The 15483-nt window shown below is 34.9% G+C and overlaps 4 protein-coding genes across 6 annotated transcripts in view; 3 read left to right on the top strand and 1 right to left on the bottom strand.

The window, feature by feature from the left end:
* LOC109540857 overlaps positions 1–3061 on the top strand; it is an 11757-nt gene extending 8696 nt beyond the window's left edge. For both annotated transcript variants that reach the window (XM_048661420.1, XM_019909347.2), the window contains exons 29-30: positions 2487–2688; positions 2760–3061. In XM_048661420.1, the coding sequence (XP_048517377.1) occupies positions 2487–2688; positions 2760–2980 (423 nt within the window). In that variant the 3' untranslated portion in view covers positions 2981–3061. The remainder of the gene's footprint in view (positions 1–2486; positions 2689–2759) is intronic.
* A 177-nt stretch (positions 3062–3238) lies between these two features.
* On the bottom strand, positions 3239–5894 carry LOC109541114. The gene is made up of 7 exons (XM_019909851.2): positions 5545–5894; positions 5250–5484; positions 4898–5027; positions 4238–4297; positions 4095–4180; positions 3806–3997; positions 3239–3752 (listed from the first exon to the last, which is right to left on the bottom strand). The coding sequence occupies exons 1-7, from the start codon at positions 5679–5681 to the stop codon at positions 3639–3641; spliced, it is 954 nt and encodes a 317-aa protein (XP_019765410.1). The 5' UTR covers positions 5682–5894; the 3' UTR covers positions 3239–3638.
* Positions 5895–6240: 346 nt separating this feature from the next.
* On the top strand, positions 6241–9177 carry LOC109541115 (E3 ubiquitin-protein ligase sina). 2 transcript variants are annotated; one of them, XM_019909854.2, is made up of 3 exons: positions 6241–6586; positions 6912–7610; positions 7666–9177. In XM_019909854.2, the coding sequence occupies exons 2-3, from the start codon at positions 6934–6936 to the stop codon at positions 7844–7846; spliced, it is 858 nt and encodes a 285-aa protein (XP_019765413.1). In that variant the 5' UTR covers positions 6241–6586; positions 6912–6933; the 3' UTR covers positions 7847–9177. The 2 variants fall into 2 exon arrangements, with proteins under 2 accessions (XP_019765413.1, XP_019765411.1); XM_019909852.2 differs by having other exon boundaries at positions 6264–6586; positions 6909–7610.
* A 240-nt stretch (positions 9178–9417) lies between these two features.
* LOC109541047 (neuronal PAS domain-containing protein 4) overlaps positions 9418–15483 on the top strand; it is a gene marked incomplete in the record, with an annotated part of 19178 nt that continues 13112 nt past the window's right edge. Inside the window, 3 exon segments of the mRNA XM_048661421.1 lie at positions 9418–9664; positions 13175–13356; positions 14708–14769. Coding sequence (XP_048517378.1) covers positions 9654–9664; positions 13175–13356; positions 14708–14769 — 255 coding nt within the window.

Below are 15483 nucleotides of genomic sequence, written 5' to 3'. Positions count from 1 at the left end.
TCTGTGGAACCCAGTAGCTGTCAAAACTTTCACATTTTTACGAATAACTCGGAAATCGTAAATTTTTCAGGTAAAACGGTTGAAACAAACATAAACTAAAATTGAACGGCCAATCTGAAAATAACAAAAAAAAGGGGGGGTTTCATTTAAAAAACCAGAGTTGGTAACTACCACACGTTTATGATGCACCCTGTATATTGGAAAGTAATTTTAGAATGTGGACCCTTTAAACGTGAAAAACTTTCGTTGGACGAATTTTCTTGTAAACTTCATATTTACTGAGATATCGCACTTTGACGCACTAATGAGCAACCCTGTATATATAAAAGCGATCTTCCAGGGAAAATGTAAAACCAAACTTACTTGTTTACTGTACAGGAAATAATTCTGAGCTAAATTGAAATTGTCATGTAAACAAGTCGTGAAATATTTGTTCGCTCTCAAACAACCTCCGCCAGTTCAAGCTTTTGAAAGTTTAAGTGTTTTGAAAAATACCCGTATTTTTTTCGGATACCCTGTATGTTAGAGATCTATCTTACCAGGTTTCTGCACGCTGGGGCCCCATCCCGAACCATCTCCGTATCGGCTCTGATTCACTTGCACCAAAAGTTCACTTTAAATAAACCGATAAACACAGTTACTTTTCAGCAGCAAAATGCCAATACAGTTGAGTCCGGAGATAACGAACTTGAAAAATGAACTAAAACTGGTTTGTTATATCCGGAGTTCGCTATAAGCGAATAATAATACAAAAACACGTGGTGTATTTTATTTCGTTATTTTTTACATAGAGAGTTTACTAGAAGTTAGTAGGTATGACACAAAACACAAAAATATAAACAAAATTCAATTTGAAATCTACTTCATAAAGTCTGTAATTTTTGTTTGTACATTTCTGCTGCAAAAATAGATGTTATTTATGTAGTTTCACAAGATCAAGATCAAGATCACAAAAGGACTCCCAGTGGCATTTTCTTACAAAACACTGCCACTTATGGGAACCTTTTCTTGTCTTTTTTGAGTAAACCACTTACTAAGTCCCTTGTCAACCTTTTCATGTGCAGATAATTTTAACTTCCTACATCTAACATTTGTTTTGTCATATGCTGATAAAATGTTTTCTCTGTTTTTCCATATTGTTGCAACAGTAGACTTTCCAAGTGCTAATTCCTTACAAATGTCACTCTGCTTTACTCCACTTTTTATTTTGTTAATAATCTCGTGCTTTTTATTTCGTGAAAAAGCTTTGCGTTTTTGTTTTTCCATTCTAAAACGAATTACATACAAAACGCGGCAAAAAACAACAAGTCACTGCCTGTCTCTTGCTCTCACTAATATAAACAACTCCGCACGAAGTTCGTTATAAACGGAAAGTGAATATACAACTATCCTAAAGTGATCGTTATATTCGGAAGTTCGCTATAAACGGGTTCGTTATAACCAGTAAAAAATACGTTGGTCTTTATGGACGACGATTCAATTAAAGGAAAAAGTTCGTTTTAACCGAAATGTCACTATAACCGGGTTTATTATAAGCGGACTTTACTATATTTCGATATCCGATACTGACATTTGCTACGTTTTAAAAAAAACCGAATTGTACAGTCCAAACATGACGATGTAATCGTTTGCTTGATCGTTTTACTCGTGTGAATAAGTTCTTTATTGATGAGGTGGATCCATTTTTTCACAAACTGTCGGGTATTTCGCGTCAAAATTTTTTGTCTGTGAAAAAAGACAGAATTTCCTCACGTCTTTTTTTGTCAATTTAATAATCAATTTGTAATAAAAGACGTGAGGAAATTCTGTCTGAGGCGGAATACCCAACCAACAGTTTGTGAAAAAACTCGTGTGAATGATTAACTTTTTTTTATCGAGAAAGTCTATGTAGCCGCAAATAAAAACCCGATAAATATAAACACGGAAAGAATGGTTTTAGACACTTAAAATTTTGTTTCCGGTCATCAGTCGTGCCGAAGCCATGTAAAATACATTTAGCCCGCCAACTGTACAGGGTGTACGAAAAGTATAATATAACTTTCTTATTTTAAATGTAAACCCCTAAATTTTTTAGCATGGTTTATGGGCTGTTCAATCGCGGGTTTGTGCCACCCTAGTTTTGTTAACTTATCTCTTGTAGTTTTTGATATTTGTTTAAGAAAAAAATACCATTACAGATTGGCAGTTTTTTCTTAAACAATTGGCAAATATCAAAAACTATAAGAAGATAAGATAAATTAGGGTGGCGCAAACTCGCAATACGAAGGCCAATCCAACCCTGCTAAATAAATTAACGGTTTGCATTTAAAATAAGAACGTTAGGTAATAGTCTTCGTACACCCTGTATAACTAGAGGGTCAAATGTCTGTTACATGGTTTCGGCAATACTCGTTACAACTGTAAGTCGGAAAACTTCTGATGCACGGTCTACGTAAATCACCCTGTATATCGATACAAAATGCTATATGAAATGCGTCTGTTTCCAGTTTGAACTTTTGAGAAGCCTTTCTTTCGGCTGCACCAAGGCAGTGGGCGTAGTGCTGCGTACGGACAGTTTAATAATCTTAGCCAATGAAGATGCGTCCTTGCAAGTTCTGAGATACCATCCGAATTTTAATAACTATTACTTCTACCAAGCGCTTCAAGTTGCGGAACCTGTACTTGGCATATCCGTGTTTTATATTGGAGGTAAACAACAAAATAACCAAATATTTATACACGTAGTACCTATAAAAAATATTTCATAATTCTGCATTTAGATTTTGGTACAAGTGATGCATATCTTTGCATTATAACCGAGGACAATTACCGAATATACTCATTCCAATACATCGACGGTTGGAAACTTGAATCAAGAGGGTTAATTAGAGGCCTTAGAAACTTGATACCAGTCGAGATTGAACATCAGCTCTATCTATTTGCAGCCTCAACTAAGCAAAGTTCTTTGCTGAAGGTTGCTCAATTCGGCGCTTTACGTTAAAACACAACTTTTCCATAAAACTTTTTAGTGTTTATTTGTTAAATATGTTTATTTATTTCGTTAATTAAAGTCTTTGTTTACTTTCTAGACTTTCATTTATTGTTTATAGATCAAAACGAAAATTAAATGGAAACTTGGGCTAGGAAAGAACAAAATATCTTCAGTCGAGTGCGTGATCTGTTATTAAGTTAATGAAAACCAGCAAAGGATATAAAGTGGAATGAGGAGAATTTTTTAAAGGTGTATTAAAATAGTCACTAGGTAATAAGTAAACTTTATTTATTTCGTAGCCAAAAGTAAATACTAAATATAATTTGATTAATAATACATCGTGAGTCATACATTTGCTGCCAGAAAGCTGGATATTGAAAAAAATAAATAATAGGGCCTATAAAGCTCCCATTATTCAAAGTGCTGCAGTATACACTGCAGTGCTTTGAAACAAAACCGTTATATATATTTTAGTTATAATTTGAGAACAATATTCCATAAACTCACTAATTTATTTAAATACATTATTGAGTAAATTAAACAGATAAACAAAAAATCCCTGATAAGGTGTAGCGTAAATTTGGAAACACTTCCATTGTTAGTATCTTTGCCATTAAGGCAAATTCTTCACAACGTAAAATTTCATTAAATAAAAATGTTCCCTGGATCATAAATCTTTAAGCAAGGATGTCCAATCTGGATTGAGCATGTACCTATTATGAACGTGACCTAATACCATACAGTTTACATTCCCTTTTTTTCTATCTAGGGCAAGAATTTTCTGAAACAAAACCGCATTTCAGAAATGCATAGAGATTTAACAATAATACAAACCTCTGCACATGAATCGAGTTGAGAGGCTTCAAGTTGATATTTAATACTTCCTATTTGAACATTTATTTTTCCGGACTTATAAATTCTCACTTTTCCTATTTGACCCTCTAGCAAATCAGGTAATTTATAGTCAACCAAGGTTTTAACATTAGGGTCATCGCTGAAGCCTTTCCCGCAAAACGAATCTGGCAACTGGAATTATTTTGAAAATAATGTAGAATATAAATATTTTCAAGAATTATTCAACCGCATTTTTATCATGCAGAACATTTAAAACAATCCTACTTACTTTCCACAATGATAAGCCCGGTTTCAAGTTGTCAACATTGTCAATTTCGATAAATTCCTGCGGTATTTTATTTAATTCTGTTTTCACTACAACAAAAATAAGATAAATGCTGCCCAGGTTCTAGTAAATTATCAGTTACTTACAGTTGTTTAAATCTGATGGCACTGACTCACTTTTAATATTATTCTTACTGCTTTTCAGAACTAAAATAAATTAAAAAAATACGTGGATAAAGAGCAGACGTATACAGTAAAATAAGGTGCGATTCGGACTTCCAATGCTTAACATAGATGGTTTGTTAAATTTTATCACAACGTCTGAAGAAAAGCATCCACCCACTTTATGTTCCTTGTGTGTGTGTGTGTTAAATGTTCGTTAATTCTTAATTGAAATGTGGATGGTGGGATTTGATATAGGATAAATGGTTTTTTAAATTTTAAATTATTAGTTGACTTCAGAACGAACGAATTGTGTGCGATATTCCATTTAACATACGATTTTTGAAGAAAATACGTGTTGAAATCTCCAACAGAAGCATTTTATCTACAAATTATTCGCTGCATGTTCGATTTGCTGCCCTTAATTGCTCGAAAGCCTGATTCTCTTCTTCCGATGTTAACCGGTATTGAGCATTTGTGGGTTGAAGTTACAGGCTATAAATAAATAAAATAAATCATAACAAAATAAAATTTCGACCAACCCTGATCATTGCGGCATAATGCAATAGAAGCCCGAATAAACCTTTTAATTCAAGATATGCGATGTTAGAGCAGAGTCATGATAGTCTAATATAGGCATTTTACCTTTCTTTTCCTTGAGGTCACTTTCATTCCAAGTTCTTGACCTAAATGCAACCTTTTCCTCTTCATCCGTACTTGCTGAATTATGGTCCGTTAGTTCCTTATAGATATTAGCCTCACTTTTATTATCTATCTAAAGTGCGGTTTTAATTACTTTACATGAATAAGTAATCAACATGGGGGATAGAATGTATTAACAATTTTCTAATTAATGTGTCTGGCTTATAGTGTGGGTTCTTGCACTTGATTAATTAAAACAATAACTCACACAAGATTTGGTCACGAAGTTTGATATCAATCAGCGAGTAATTTGGGGTTTTATGGAGTCGTAAGTTAATTTTGTTCAAACACTTACCTGCCAGCTCGTTTGGATATTGGGAAGACTAACAGGGACTCTGGTTGCTGTGTCGTCCCTTGGAACGTAGGCTCTTTCATATTTAACTTTCTTCAGGGCATCACTTCCCATTCCATCTGAGAAAATTCCGCTGGATTGGATAAATTTGTCGGACCGGTCAATCCCTTTCTTGTTATTTCGAAAGTCTGCCCTGTTGTTTGTTTTCTTCTGACCTTCCGTTTTGTTAATCAAATATCTGAAAACCAAAATAGTTTGAGGTTAGATTGCCACACTTGGGACATCCAAATGTACATACTCTTTCTTTTCCTTGTTTCTGGTGGCATGAATATTGGGGAGAAATACTTTCTTGGGCTTTGTGCCCCCTAAAGTTAAGTCCCTTGGAAGTTTTATGGACTGCAGTCGTCGCTCCATGTCTGACACCTGCATCTGCATATGGTTTATTCAAAACACGACCGAGGCCTAACGTTATAGAACACAAGCGAAGGTAATTTTCGATTAAAATTTGGGAATATGCACACAAGAAAAAAAGTGTGGTTTTACCACAAAATATTGGGGTATGTTCTGTCGGTTTTACTTGAATTGAGAGGTTATTCAGCTCACAGAAATGACAACAATTGGGCACACTGTTGCCAGGTAGGGTATTCCATACGAATCTTTTATTTTTCAACTTGCTTTAAAAATTATTTCGGTGCTTGGGGATTAAACGTGAGTGCTAATAGAGATTACTACCACAGTTGGAATAATTATCGAGGAGCTTTACATCATGTAATATCAGGGATAACTGAGTTCAAAACTTCACAAGCTTGACTTACGATTTGTCAGCTTTTATTACAAAAAGGAACGTCTGACAATCACGGCAAGTTCGCACTGAAAATAAGGGGTGCGTTCAGTATCAGTCTCTTCAAATGCAGGTTAGATTCTTTTAGAAACTCGAAATAATTTTTCAATAATGGATAGTATGGATGATTCATTAAGTAATTATATTTTCTGCCAAAAAGTTAGTCAATTTAAAAATTCATTGACTAAAATGATGAACGAACTGTACCAGATTATATCCTTTTGCCATGGGGCTCTAGGCAGGCGCAGAGAAAAATTATTAAATCATGGGTTTGTGGGTATGACAATTGACGTAGTGTTTTTATATGGTTCAGCTTGAAGAGAATTATTTTTTTGTGTCTTAAATATATTTTTATGACATTTTTACAAGTATACGTTCAAGTATGTCGAACAGATCGCGCGTACAGAGCCATTATTCGTTGCAAAAACACTCAATTACATTATATATTTAGAAACATATCTTTGGAATAGTGCAACCATCTATCAATAAAAGAAATTAGGTAAGTAAACAAGTCAGGATAAATTTGCCTGCACACTGTGGAACATGCTATGTAGAGCGTTTGTATCAATCATAGTAGGCATGAAACAGTTTAACCCTTCAAAATTTTCAACTTCAAAAAGTGTTCTAAAGTTGTGCACCCTAGAATCACTTGTCCCTTTCCGTTCCCCAATAAACTGCCCAGAAATAAGTCCAAATAAGAAAATGTCCAAGAGAATATTCCTATCCAGGTTCCAGAGAAACAATGAGTTTGGAATGTTAATATTTTTCCAGTGACCGCCTATGTTTCACGTCCAACTCCTAAATCCTTTTCCATTTTTCAGTAGAACTAGTGAAGACCTCTTAGCAATGGCAGCACAAAAACGACGTGTGATCAGCACTCAAGAAACTACATCGGGAGGTTCATCCACACAGTTGTCGGCGTTGGGATCAGCACCCGGTACTCTAACTGATGAACTGGCTGCATTATTTGAATGTCCAGTATGTTTTGAAATTGTATTACCTCCGATTATGCAGTGTCAAGTGGGCCACTTAGTATGCGCCAGTTGCCGCCCTAAGTTGTCTTGCTGTCCGACCTGCAGGGGTACTCTTGGAAATATTCGAAATCTAGCGATGGAAAAAGTAGCTAATAACTTAATGTTCCCCTGCAAGCACAAGGCAACTGGATGTCGCATGTCTTTGGGACTGAATGAAAAAGCCGAACATGAAGAAGTCTGTGAATTCCGCCCATACAGTTGCCCTTGTCCAGGGGCATCTTGTTCCTGGCAAGGACAGCTGGACAAGGTTATGGTGCACTTACAACATTCACATAAAAATATTACCACTCTAAACGGAGAAGATATTGTTTTTCTGGCTACTGAAATCAATCTAGCAGGAGCAGTTGATTGGGTTATGATGCAAAGCTGTTTCGGGCACCACTTTATGCTAGTCCTAGAGAAGCAGGAGAAGAGTGATGGACACACTCAGTTTTTTGCCATTGTTCAACTTATTGGATCTAGAAAACAAGCTGAACGCTTTGCCTATAGGTAAGAATCAGTATCTTAACATTATTTACTATGCTACATTGTCATACTCCTCCAGATTGGAATTAAATGGGAATCGAAGGCGCCTAATATGGGAAGCTATGCCTCGTTCAAGTCATGAAGGAGTAGCTTCTGCTATAATGGGATCTGACTGCTTGGTGTTTGATAACTCTATTGCTCAGCATTTTGCTGACAACGGCAATTTAGGTATCAACGTTACCATATCCTTAGTTTGCTAGAACATTTAATTGAAAAGATGTATTTTTAAATAGTAATTTTCATGACTGCAAGTAACTGATAATTTATAGAACTGTAAATATGTCAAATATCGATATTTTAAAATGTATGCATCAGGTTGCTTATTTGTTCTGTTAAAGTTTAAATGCTTTTTCTGGTTCATTGCTTGTGATTTAATTTAGCGTTCGGTGAAGGCGTTTAATCTTCACACACAACAAATATGGTGACTGATGTTAATAAAGGTTCCGCGAGCCTTAACACTTTTACAAAGAATCGTTTTTCAATTTGAACTGACTGTTAACTTGGACTTAAATATGGATTCACTCGTTTAATGCCTTGAAGTATTGAAAACGGGGGTCATCTTATATAGTTTTGGGGTACACGTTTCTTGTGATTGTGCGCATTGTCAAGTATTTTTATATATAGCTGATCAGTCTGGTCTGCTGGTTTGTATATTGTGAGAGAGGAAGGGACAGTAAACTTGTAAATCCGTAAATAAAGTTGTTAATAAACTAACATTAGAAGACGATTTTGCTAGTGCTGAGAAATTTGCACACATACATATTTGAACTGAAACACTTCTATTATTGCATATCAATGTCACCTCATACATGTAAAATTGTTGTTAATTTGTACCATGATGAGAACATCATTTAAGAGTTATTTCATATTGGAAACTCTACAGAATAAATTCGTTTTAAATTTATACTTATCTTTAAATGACCGTTCCGCAATTCATAATAAATAACTTAAAATATGGGGACAATTGAGTGAATGTGTGATGATTAGGGCCCTCTCTCAAAATGGGCAGATTGTATTGTATATTGTCTATAGAATAAGAATTGTTACAAATACACTTGAACACCATTTATTACGAATATGATAAAAATCATTTAGTAAGCATCCCATTAGTAGCAGTAGGGTTATCCCAACTAACAATTTGTGATATATGAGGTACAGTAATTATTTGACCCCCATTACTGTAGATCTATTTAAATGTTCTTATTTATTGTAATTTTTAACATAATTTAGCTGAATTTCGTTTAATATTCGTTGTGTTAGTTTTAGTTCAGTGTAGTTTAACAGAAATATCTATGATACGTGGTTTGTTACAGTCTTTTGTTTAACGTATGGTTGATTGTCGAAAATAAAATCAAAAGCGTTCAGCCTAATCTATAATTAATTCGCCTTTGCAGTGACTTCCACAAATTTTGCTTACTCAAATATTCCATTATAAATTAGGCTGTTCCGTATTTCAATTTTTTGCTTCATACAAATGTAAGTAATAAGTAATGTAAGTTGCCGCAAAGATAAATAAACATTTCATTTAAAATTTCATTGTTTTTTCTCCTTTCATCATGATGCACGCAACTGGAAGTGAGCTGCCCAAGCGCGAGTACCGTTGGTCTAGTTTTTGCGGATATTTAAGGCAGTATTTTGGAAGTTGATAGTTATAAACATAACTATGTGACTTAAAGTTAGGAAGAAGGGGTCGAGCGCAGCACTTATTCTTAAAACATAAGGAAGGGCAATCAGTTGACGAGAACCTCTTGAACTATCGGTACCCAAACTCGAACGTGCGCAATAACAAATCTCACGTGCATCCTCCCGCGCAAAACCGCGCGAGAAGACACGTTCCAATGATTTGAATTTCTAAATTGCGCTCAAATCCTCAACATGCTTTATAATACCTCAATTTTCAACTTGTAAAGTGACTTATCAGTTATGTTGTATATGGAGCAAAAGTTTGCTCCTTTGTGATCTGTGATCTAAGTCCAATTGTGTTTCAAATTATCAAAAGCAGCCAGAATGTTTACACGGTAATTTACTTTCCTCATGTTCATTACTTAGGTGTATATATTTTTTACTAGCTGCCTAAATAACGCCCAATTGATTTAAACTTAGGATTATTGTAGTCCTAGGTTCATGCCATGAAGGACTAGGTGCAAATATACTTTAAATAACACTAGTTTGCCTTCTCTGCGATAACACAAGACATTTACAACTGCGCTACCTGGAAATACATCACTAAAGTTGCTCTGAATTCACTAGAATTTAAGTTAAATTTTCGCCTGTTTGCTTCTTACTTCCTTGGCAGTAAGAGATCTTATTAGGAATTAGACTCAGCGTTTACAATTCACTCACTGAACTATCAGGATAGCAAATAATTTATCTCTAGCAATACCCAGTATTATTATTACAGAAGATTACACACGTACCGAAGTAACAAATAATTTTATCATGAGGAATAAATCATGGTTTTCCCGTTAATAAAGCATCTTGCTGTTTCTTAGAAGTCTACCGGTAGAACAACATTAGAAGCCAATCGCATTGCTTTGTAATAATACTATCATTTCAACAAAAAGCAATAAATACGAGCTAGATAGTAGAAGAATGAGTTGTTAACAAAATTTAATAGGCGCTTATCAATGCGCCATAAACATTATCATTGCATCCATGCATGTAGAATAGAGCATTAAAAAGCTAGAATATAATAACAGTGGCCAGAGAAAAAAATCATGCCAATATGTAGCTAAATAATTACATATAATTCAAATGTGTGCCTGGAAATTTGAAAATAAGAAAGTCTGGGCTTTTCGAAACTGCTACTAAACGTATCAAATGGCAGTAGCTGAACATTATTTTAACATAAATTCGTATTTGCAATGATTAGCTGCGGAATGCACTCTGTAGAAAATATTCGCTATTTTCAAATTCTGCTCGAATGTGGGAAAGTTCAATTAAGCACTGAATATGCTGCACAAAAGTGTTTAGCTAAGGCAAGGTTCGATTTTAAAAAGCCATATATGTAGAAGAAAGATATAGCTTGGTAAATGGTAATACCGTTAGTCGATGCTAAATTTATTAGGCGAAGGCAAAAATACCTTGGCCGAAGTAAATTTAATCTCAAATGCCAGTTCCTATGTACATATAATCGAAAATACCATGATTTGAATTGCGGAGCATTCCATCCGCAAAAATCGATTATATCATTTTTATATCAGATGGATTTGCTTCAACTCTTCATGCTTAGTACTATGCCTAATGTACGTGATTCAGCCAAAATGTACTTGAACAATTAATTTCATTCAAATTGATTCAAACATGATTTAACTCCCAAAGAAGGTTTTTTGAGAATTAATATGTGAATCTGTTCCTTCTATTTTCATCACGAATTTGAACGAATTTGCCTAAATTGACGAACATTAATTAAGTTTTAAACAAATATGTAGGCTTTTAAACCTTTTTTAATCTCCTTGAGATTCGTATTCACTTATTATCTGAGACTCAGCGCTGTTAATTCAAATAAAATAATGGGTATTAGTGGTTAGAAATAACAGAAATTTATGATGAAACAATATAATTACAATTAATCTTAAGTAATAAGGTGGGGAACAGACGTGTGGTACCGCCTCTTCTAGACAAGCCCACTAAGTACCGCTTAGTGATGGAGATGGGGACTACAAAATACGTTACAGATGAATGTTGATCCCCAGACTTGTTTTTTGTTTGATGGGTTTTAGTGGAAATTGCCTTGAATCTATCTACATTTTGAGTCGTGAATGTCAGACTTCCAAAAATCCCATTTACATACGTTTCAAGATATCTGCAATCGATCATTCCCGCTGTAGAGAATTATAATAGTTAAAAGCAAAATATAAACACATAAATAAAAGTTATGAGGCGAGAATGCTTACAGGCCGTAAAATCGATTTTGGCACGGTTCTAAACGTACAACAGCTCTCTTTAAGCTTCGAAGTCATAAAGTTAATTAACACGTAAGTTCTGACAATAATTGCGAAGATACCTGCTGGTCCTATGGAAATACCTGCTTTCAACCGAGAAATAAAAATGGAATTCAATTTATTTCATCTCAAGTACTTTATAGCCGAGTGTAACAAAGTACTTACTAAGTAAAATTCAGAAGAGGTAATAAACACCTTTAAATGAAGCTAGCGAGTTCGCATTTAACCATCATCCACTTTCCTCACCCCGCCAGCGCTTGATTCATACAATTATCAAATGCATACCAGAAAAATGCTTCAAAATCATGCCAACTAAACAAAATTATCCCTCTTTGAAGAAATCAATAACAACCTGATGCCGTAACTAATTTCCGTGGACCATCGTCCTTTTGAAATAATCGCTCATGCCGAGATCCAAGTAAAAAAAATCTGAGATGGTCCGTATTTTATTAGCTTAACGTTCCAGAGTGGAAATGGCTTTGGTTCCGAAAAATTAATAATGAAACTTTAATTTAATGCTTTATTTAATTATACTTGGTTCGAGTGCGAACAATATGTCGAGGTTCATCCTCTTCACCTCAAATTTTCTGCTTCAAATTATACAGAACTTAATTCGAAGAAAAAAGGGCTTCTCACTTTAGTTAGTACTATGTAGTCACAAATTGAAGTCAATTCCTCAAAGTGTGTGATTTCATCAGTCTCATCAGCAGTTTGAAGAAAAGGTGAGAAATATAATTTTTCTTCAATTTTTTGTTTAAGTGTGTTCCATCAACTCATACTTGATTGATTTGGGGCTTTTACTGTTTCATCTTTAGGAATAGAGGTCCAAAAAACACGAAACTCTGAGGTAGTATTTTAATTGGACAAGTTAAAGTGATTACAATAAGACTTCGTGACAAAGGACTAATGTATCCATTGGTAACAGTAGGCTGGTGTATATCCTTGTCACTATCACCGGGTTACATACCGAACCTTTAATAAATCCCACACTTAATTACCAGGTGTACTTTCTTACCTCTATCCTTCCTTAAAGTGGATACAGGATGTAACGTTGATGAGATTATAGCTAAGTGTATTTGAGTATTTGGCTGTTGGGAATGATATTTGGCAACTATTGAGACTTAATGAAAATTTATTCGATTAGGTACTTGAAGTATAAGAAAGTGAGACAGTAGCAGAAACGAATTGATGTAAAAAGTTATGTTCAGATTAATAAGTGGCATCACCTTGTAAAGAAGAGTAAAGGAAAGAACCCTTTGGTTACATGTGCGATACGGTACGGTACGGTACGCGACGGCCGTACCATGAAAAATGGTCCCGAACACGTTTTTCACGAGTTACAACGTATTTTAAGGTTGGCAAGCTCTAAGTGACCTATAAATTTACCGTAGATTATAAATTAACGAACTAAAAGTGCCGCAACCACAACGTATCGTGCTCTTTTTATTTTCTTTGCAGTCAAAATGTTTACGTCTTCTTTACTTGCTCTTTTAATTATTCTCTATTATCTGTGGCTTGGTCGAGCACTCGACTGAATGGTTTTTTTGCAATCGCTTTCTCGGTATTAAAAAGTATATTTTTTAGGTTCGATGCCAACAAATCGACTAAAGGAGCCAGCAAACTCAGACGGGACCTGATTAATGCGGAAATAGCTAATCTGCGAGAATTGTTACCTTTACCACCTTCTACAAGACAGCGACTTTCTCAGCTTCAACTAATGGCTCTAGTCTGCGTTTACGTTAGGAAAGCTAATTATTTTCAGCAAGGTATGTTAATTAGAGATACGTCTATAAGGTAATTTACGTTAAAGTCACTATTTGGAGCAATTTTCGAATGTAAGCGGTGCAATGAATTTTCAAATAAAAAAGTAACGCAGAGGTGACAAGTAGAAAGCAGAAAATGTATGCGTAAGATGGCAAACAAGAATTGCTATTGAATCAAATGACGATGAAAAGACACATCCTTCAGTATTCCATAAACATTTCATTGTGACGGACGCATCAGATAAGAAGCGTCCCGAGGCACGTATACATGTCGAAGGAGAGTTAATTGACAGTCCAATCAATGGAGGATTTTGTCACTGGAGCTCTGAAATAGACTTTGATTGACTTAATATTCTAGACTCAATTTCAATAAACAATGGGTAATTTCGTTGAATACTTCGGAATCGCGCCAACCCAAAATACGTGACTTCGCCTTATAAGATCCTGCCTTTATAACCCGAAGAAGCCAAATCCCTAAACTTTCATGCGACTAAAGTGACTAAAAGTACGCCTGAACTGCTAAATTTTCACTACGGTTAGTGGAACGTGTCACTAACGATGTAATCTTCTGAGCCCAAGCGACTTTTAATGATATGCAAGAAATTAAAAAGGGCACGCGTGCGTTAGATGTATTGTCAGCCAACTGGAAAACAACCTGCTACCGAGAAAACCACAATCAAACAGATCATCAAAACGAAGTCAGTCACCGAAAAAGAATGGTTTTTTGATTAAGCCACCGATTTGTTCGGGAAAATTCATCGGAAGATTCCGATGCATAATCAGATCGTCCTTTGATGGATAACGGCGATCATTGTTCACATTGTAAAAACATTCAACCCAAAAGTCTAAACTTGTAGACCAAAATAATTACCGGTTAAAGCTGTTACCGGTTTTTCAAATTCGGCAATGTCAGAGAAGTTTAAGAAATTTGTTGCGCTCCAATATTCCTTCAAGCGATTATACTCGTATATCTTTTCGTATAATTAATTTGACATAGAAGTATTTTTATCGTGACGAATTCAGAGATCGTGCGATATGCGACATTTTTCATAATAATGCCGATCATTTAATGGAAAGGTGGAAAGATTAATATAGCTATGTAACTTTCCAACAAAACTGCCGAAATTCACACATAACAACCGAGACTAAATTAGGTCACACACGATTTTTCTGATCCAAACCAGTTAATTTCCGCAAAAAGCTTAACTTTTAAATCCATTATAGTCGGTTGTATACTTGAGTATTCAATAAACTTGCCCTAGTATAAACAGTTAAATCAAAGATTGATAAAAGCGTAAATTTGCAATAATGTTTTTCGACTATCCCTAATGGTATTTGTATTATTTTGTTGCAGCATTCAAATGCCACGATGTTGGATTGCATCAGACGCCAACGCCCAATATAGGATTCTCTAAGGTGAGTTTCCCAACAATTGTTATTATTTGCGCTTATGCATGTAACATTATTGAATTGTTTGAATTACTTTAAATTTAATTCAATGTAGACCTGTCTTATATGCAATCCAACAATACGTCCACAATTTCAACGACTCGTAAATCACGCAATACTATTTTTATTACGAATTTACAATTACTTATTAGGATACAGCCACCATCAGCAATATTTTTACCTGAAATGTAAATCAACATTGGGGTATATGAAGATTTATCATCAATGCCCATCCGAGTGAAATTGCCATTGCGATCACAATAATATTAGAAAAATAGATACAGCGCCTTTTTCTGTAGGAAATAAAGATTATTTATATATATATATAGATACAGCATTCACTTTTTTTCCGCTTCAATTCAATCGACGATGAGTAGGCCACTAAGCAATTTTCAAGATATCGAGGAAAATCAAGTACATAGATCAACATCAGGTCAACTGAAGATTTGCGATGAATGCCCATAAAAGATTGGTTACCGTAGATAGGGCAGCAATAAATACTTGAAGATATATTACACACTGTATGCAGCCTTCGTAGGTCAAGACTTTAAATTTAAGCAAGTGTTTTTCACCGATATGTAAACAGCGCGCAGTTTTTTCATTTTAAATTAATTCAGTTTTGTCCAATCAAGTTTCATTGAAATTATTGCCGCAATTAACAAGAGCGGATCCAGGAGGGGG

Source organism: Dendroctonus ponderosae, unplaced genomic scaffold, assembly GCF_020466585.1.
Source record: "Dendroctonus ponderosae isolate FM_Combo_2020 unplaced genomic scaffold, Dpon_F_20191213v2 Dpon_F_20191213_1, whole genome shotgun sequence".
Taxonomy (NCBI): domain Eukaryota; kingdom Metazoa; phylum Arthropoda; class Insecta; order Coleoptera; family Curculionidae; genus Dendroctonus; species Dendroctonus ponderosae.
The sequence above is the reverse complement of the archived record's forward strand: the minus strand, read 5'-3'. Positions and strand labels throughout refer to the sequence as shown.

Coding starts and splice junctions, on each gene's coding strand:
- LOC109541114 (XM_019909851.2), bottom strand. CDS start 5,681: ATGCAGATGCAGGTGTCAGACATGGAGCGACGACTGCAGTCCATAAAA. Junction 4,298..4,897: donor TGACCTCAAGGAAAAGAAAG/GTAAAATGCCTA, acceptor AATTTATTTTAG/TTCTGAAAAGCAGTAAGAAT. Junction 3,998..4,094: donor CGGGCTTATCATTGTGGAAA/GTAAGTAGGATT, acceptor AAATAATTCCAG/TTGCCAGATTCGTTTTGCGG.
- LOC109541115 (XM_019909854.2), top strand. CDS start 6,934: ATGGCAGCACAAAAACGACGTGTGATCAGCACTCAAGAAACTACATCG. Junction 7,611..7,665: donor GCTGAACGCTTTGCCTATAG/GTAAGAATCAGT, acceptor ATACTCCTCCAG/ATTGGAATTAAATGGGAATC.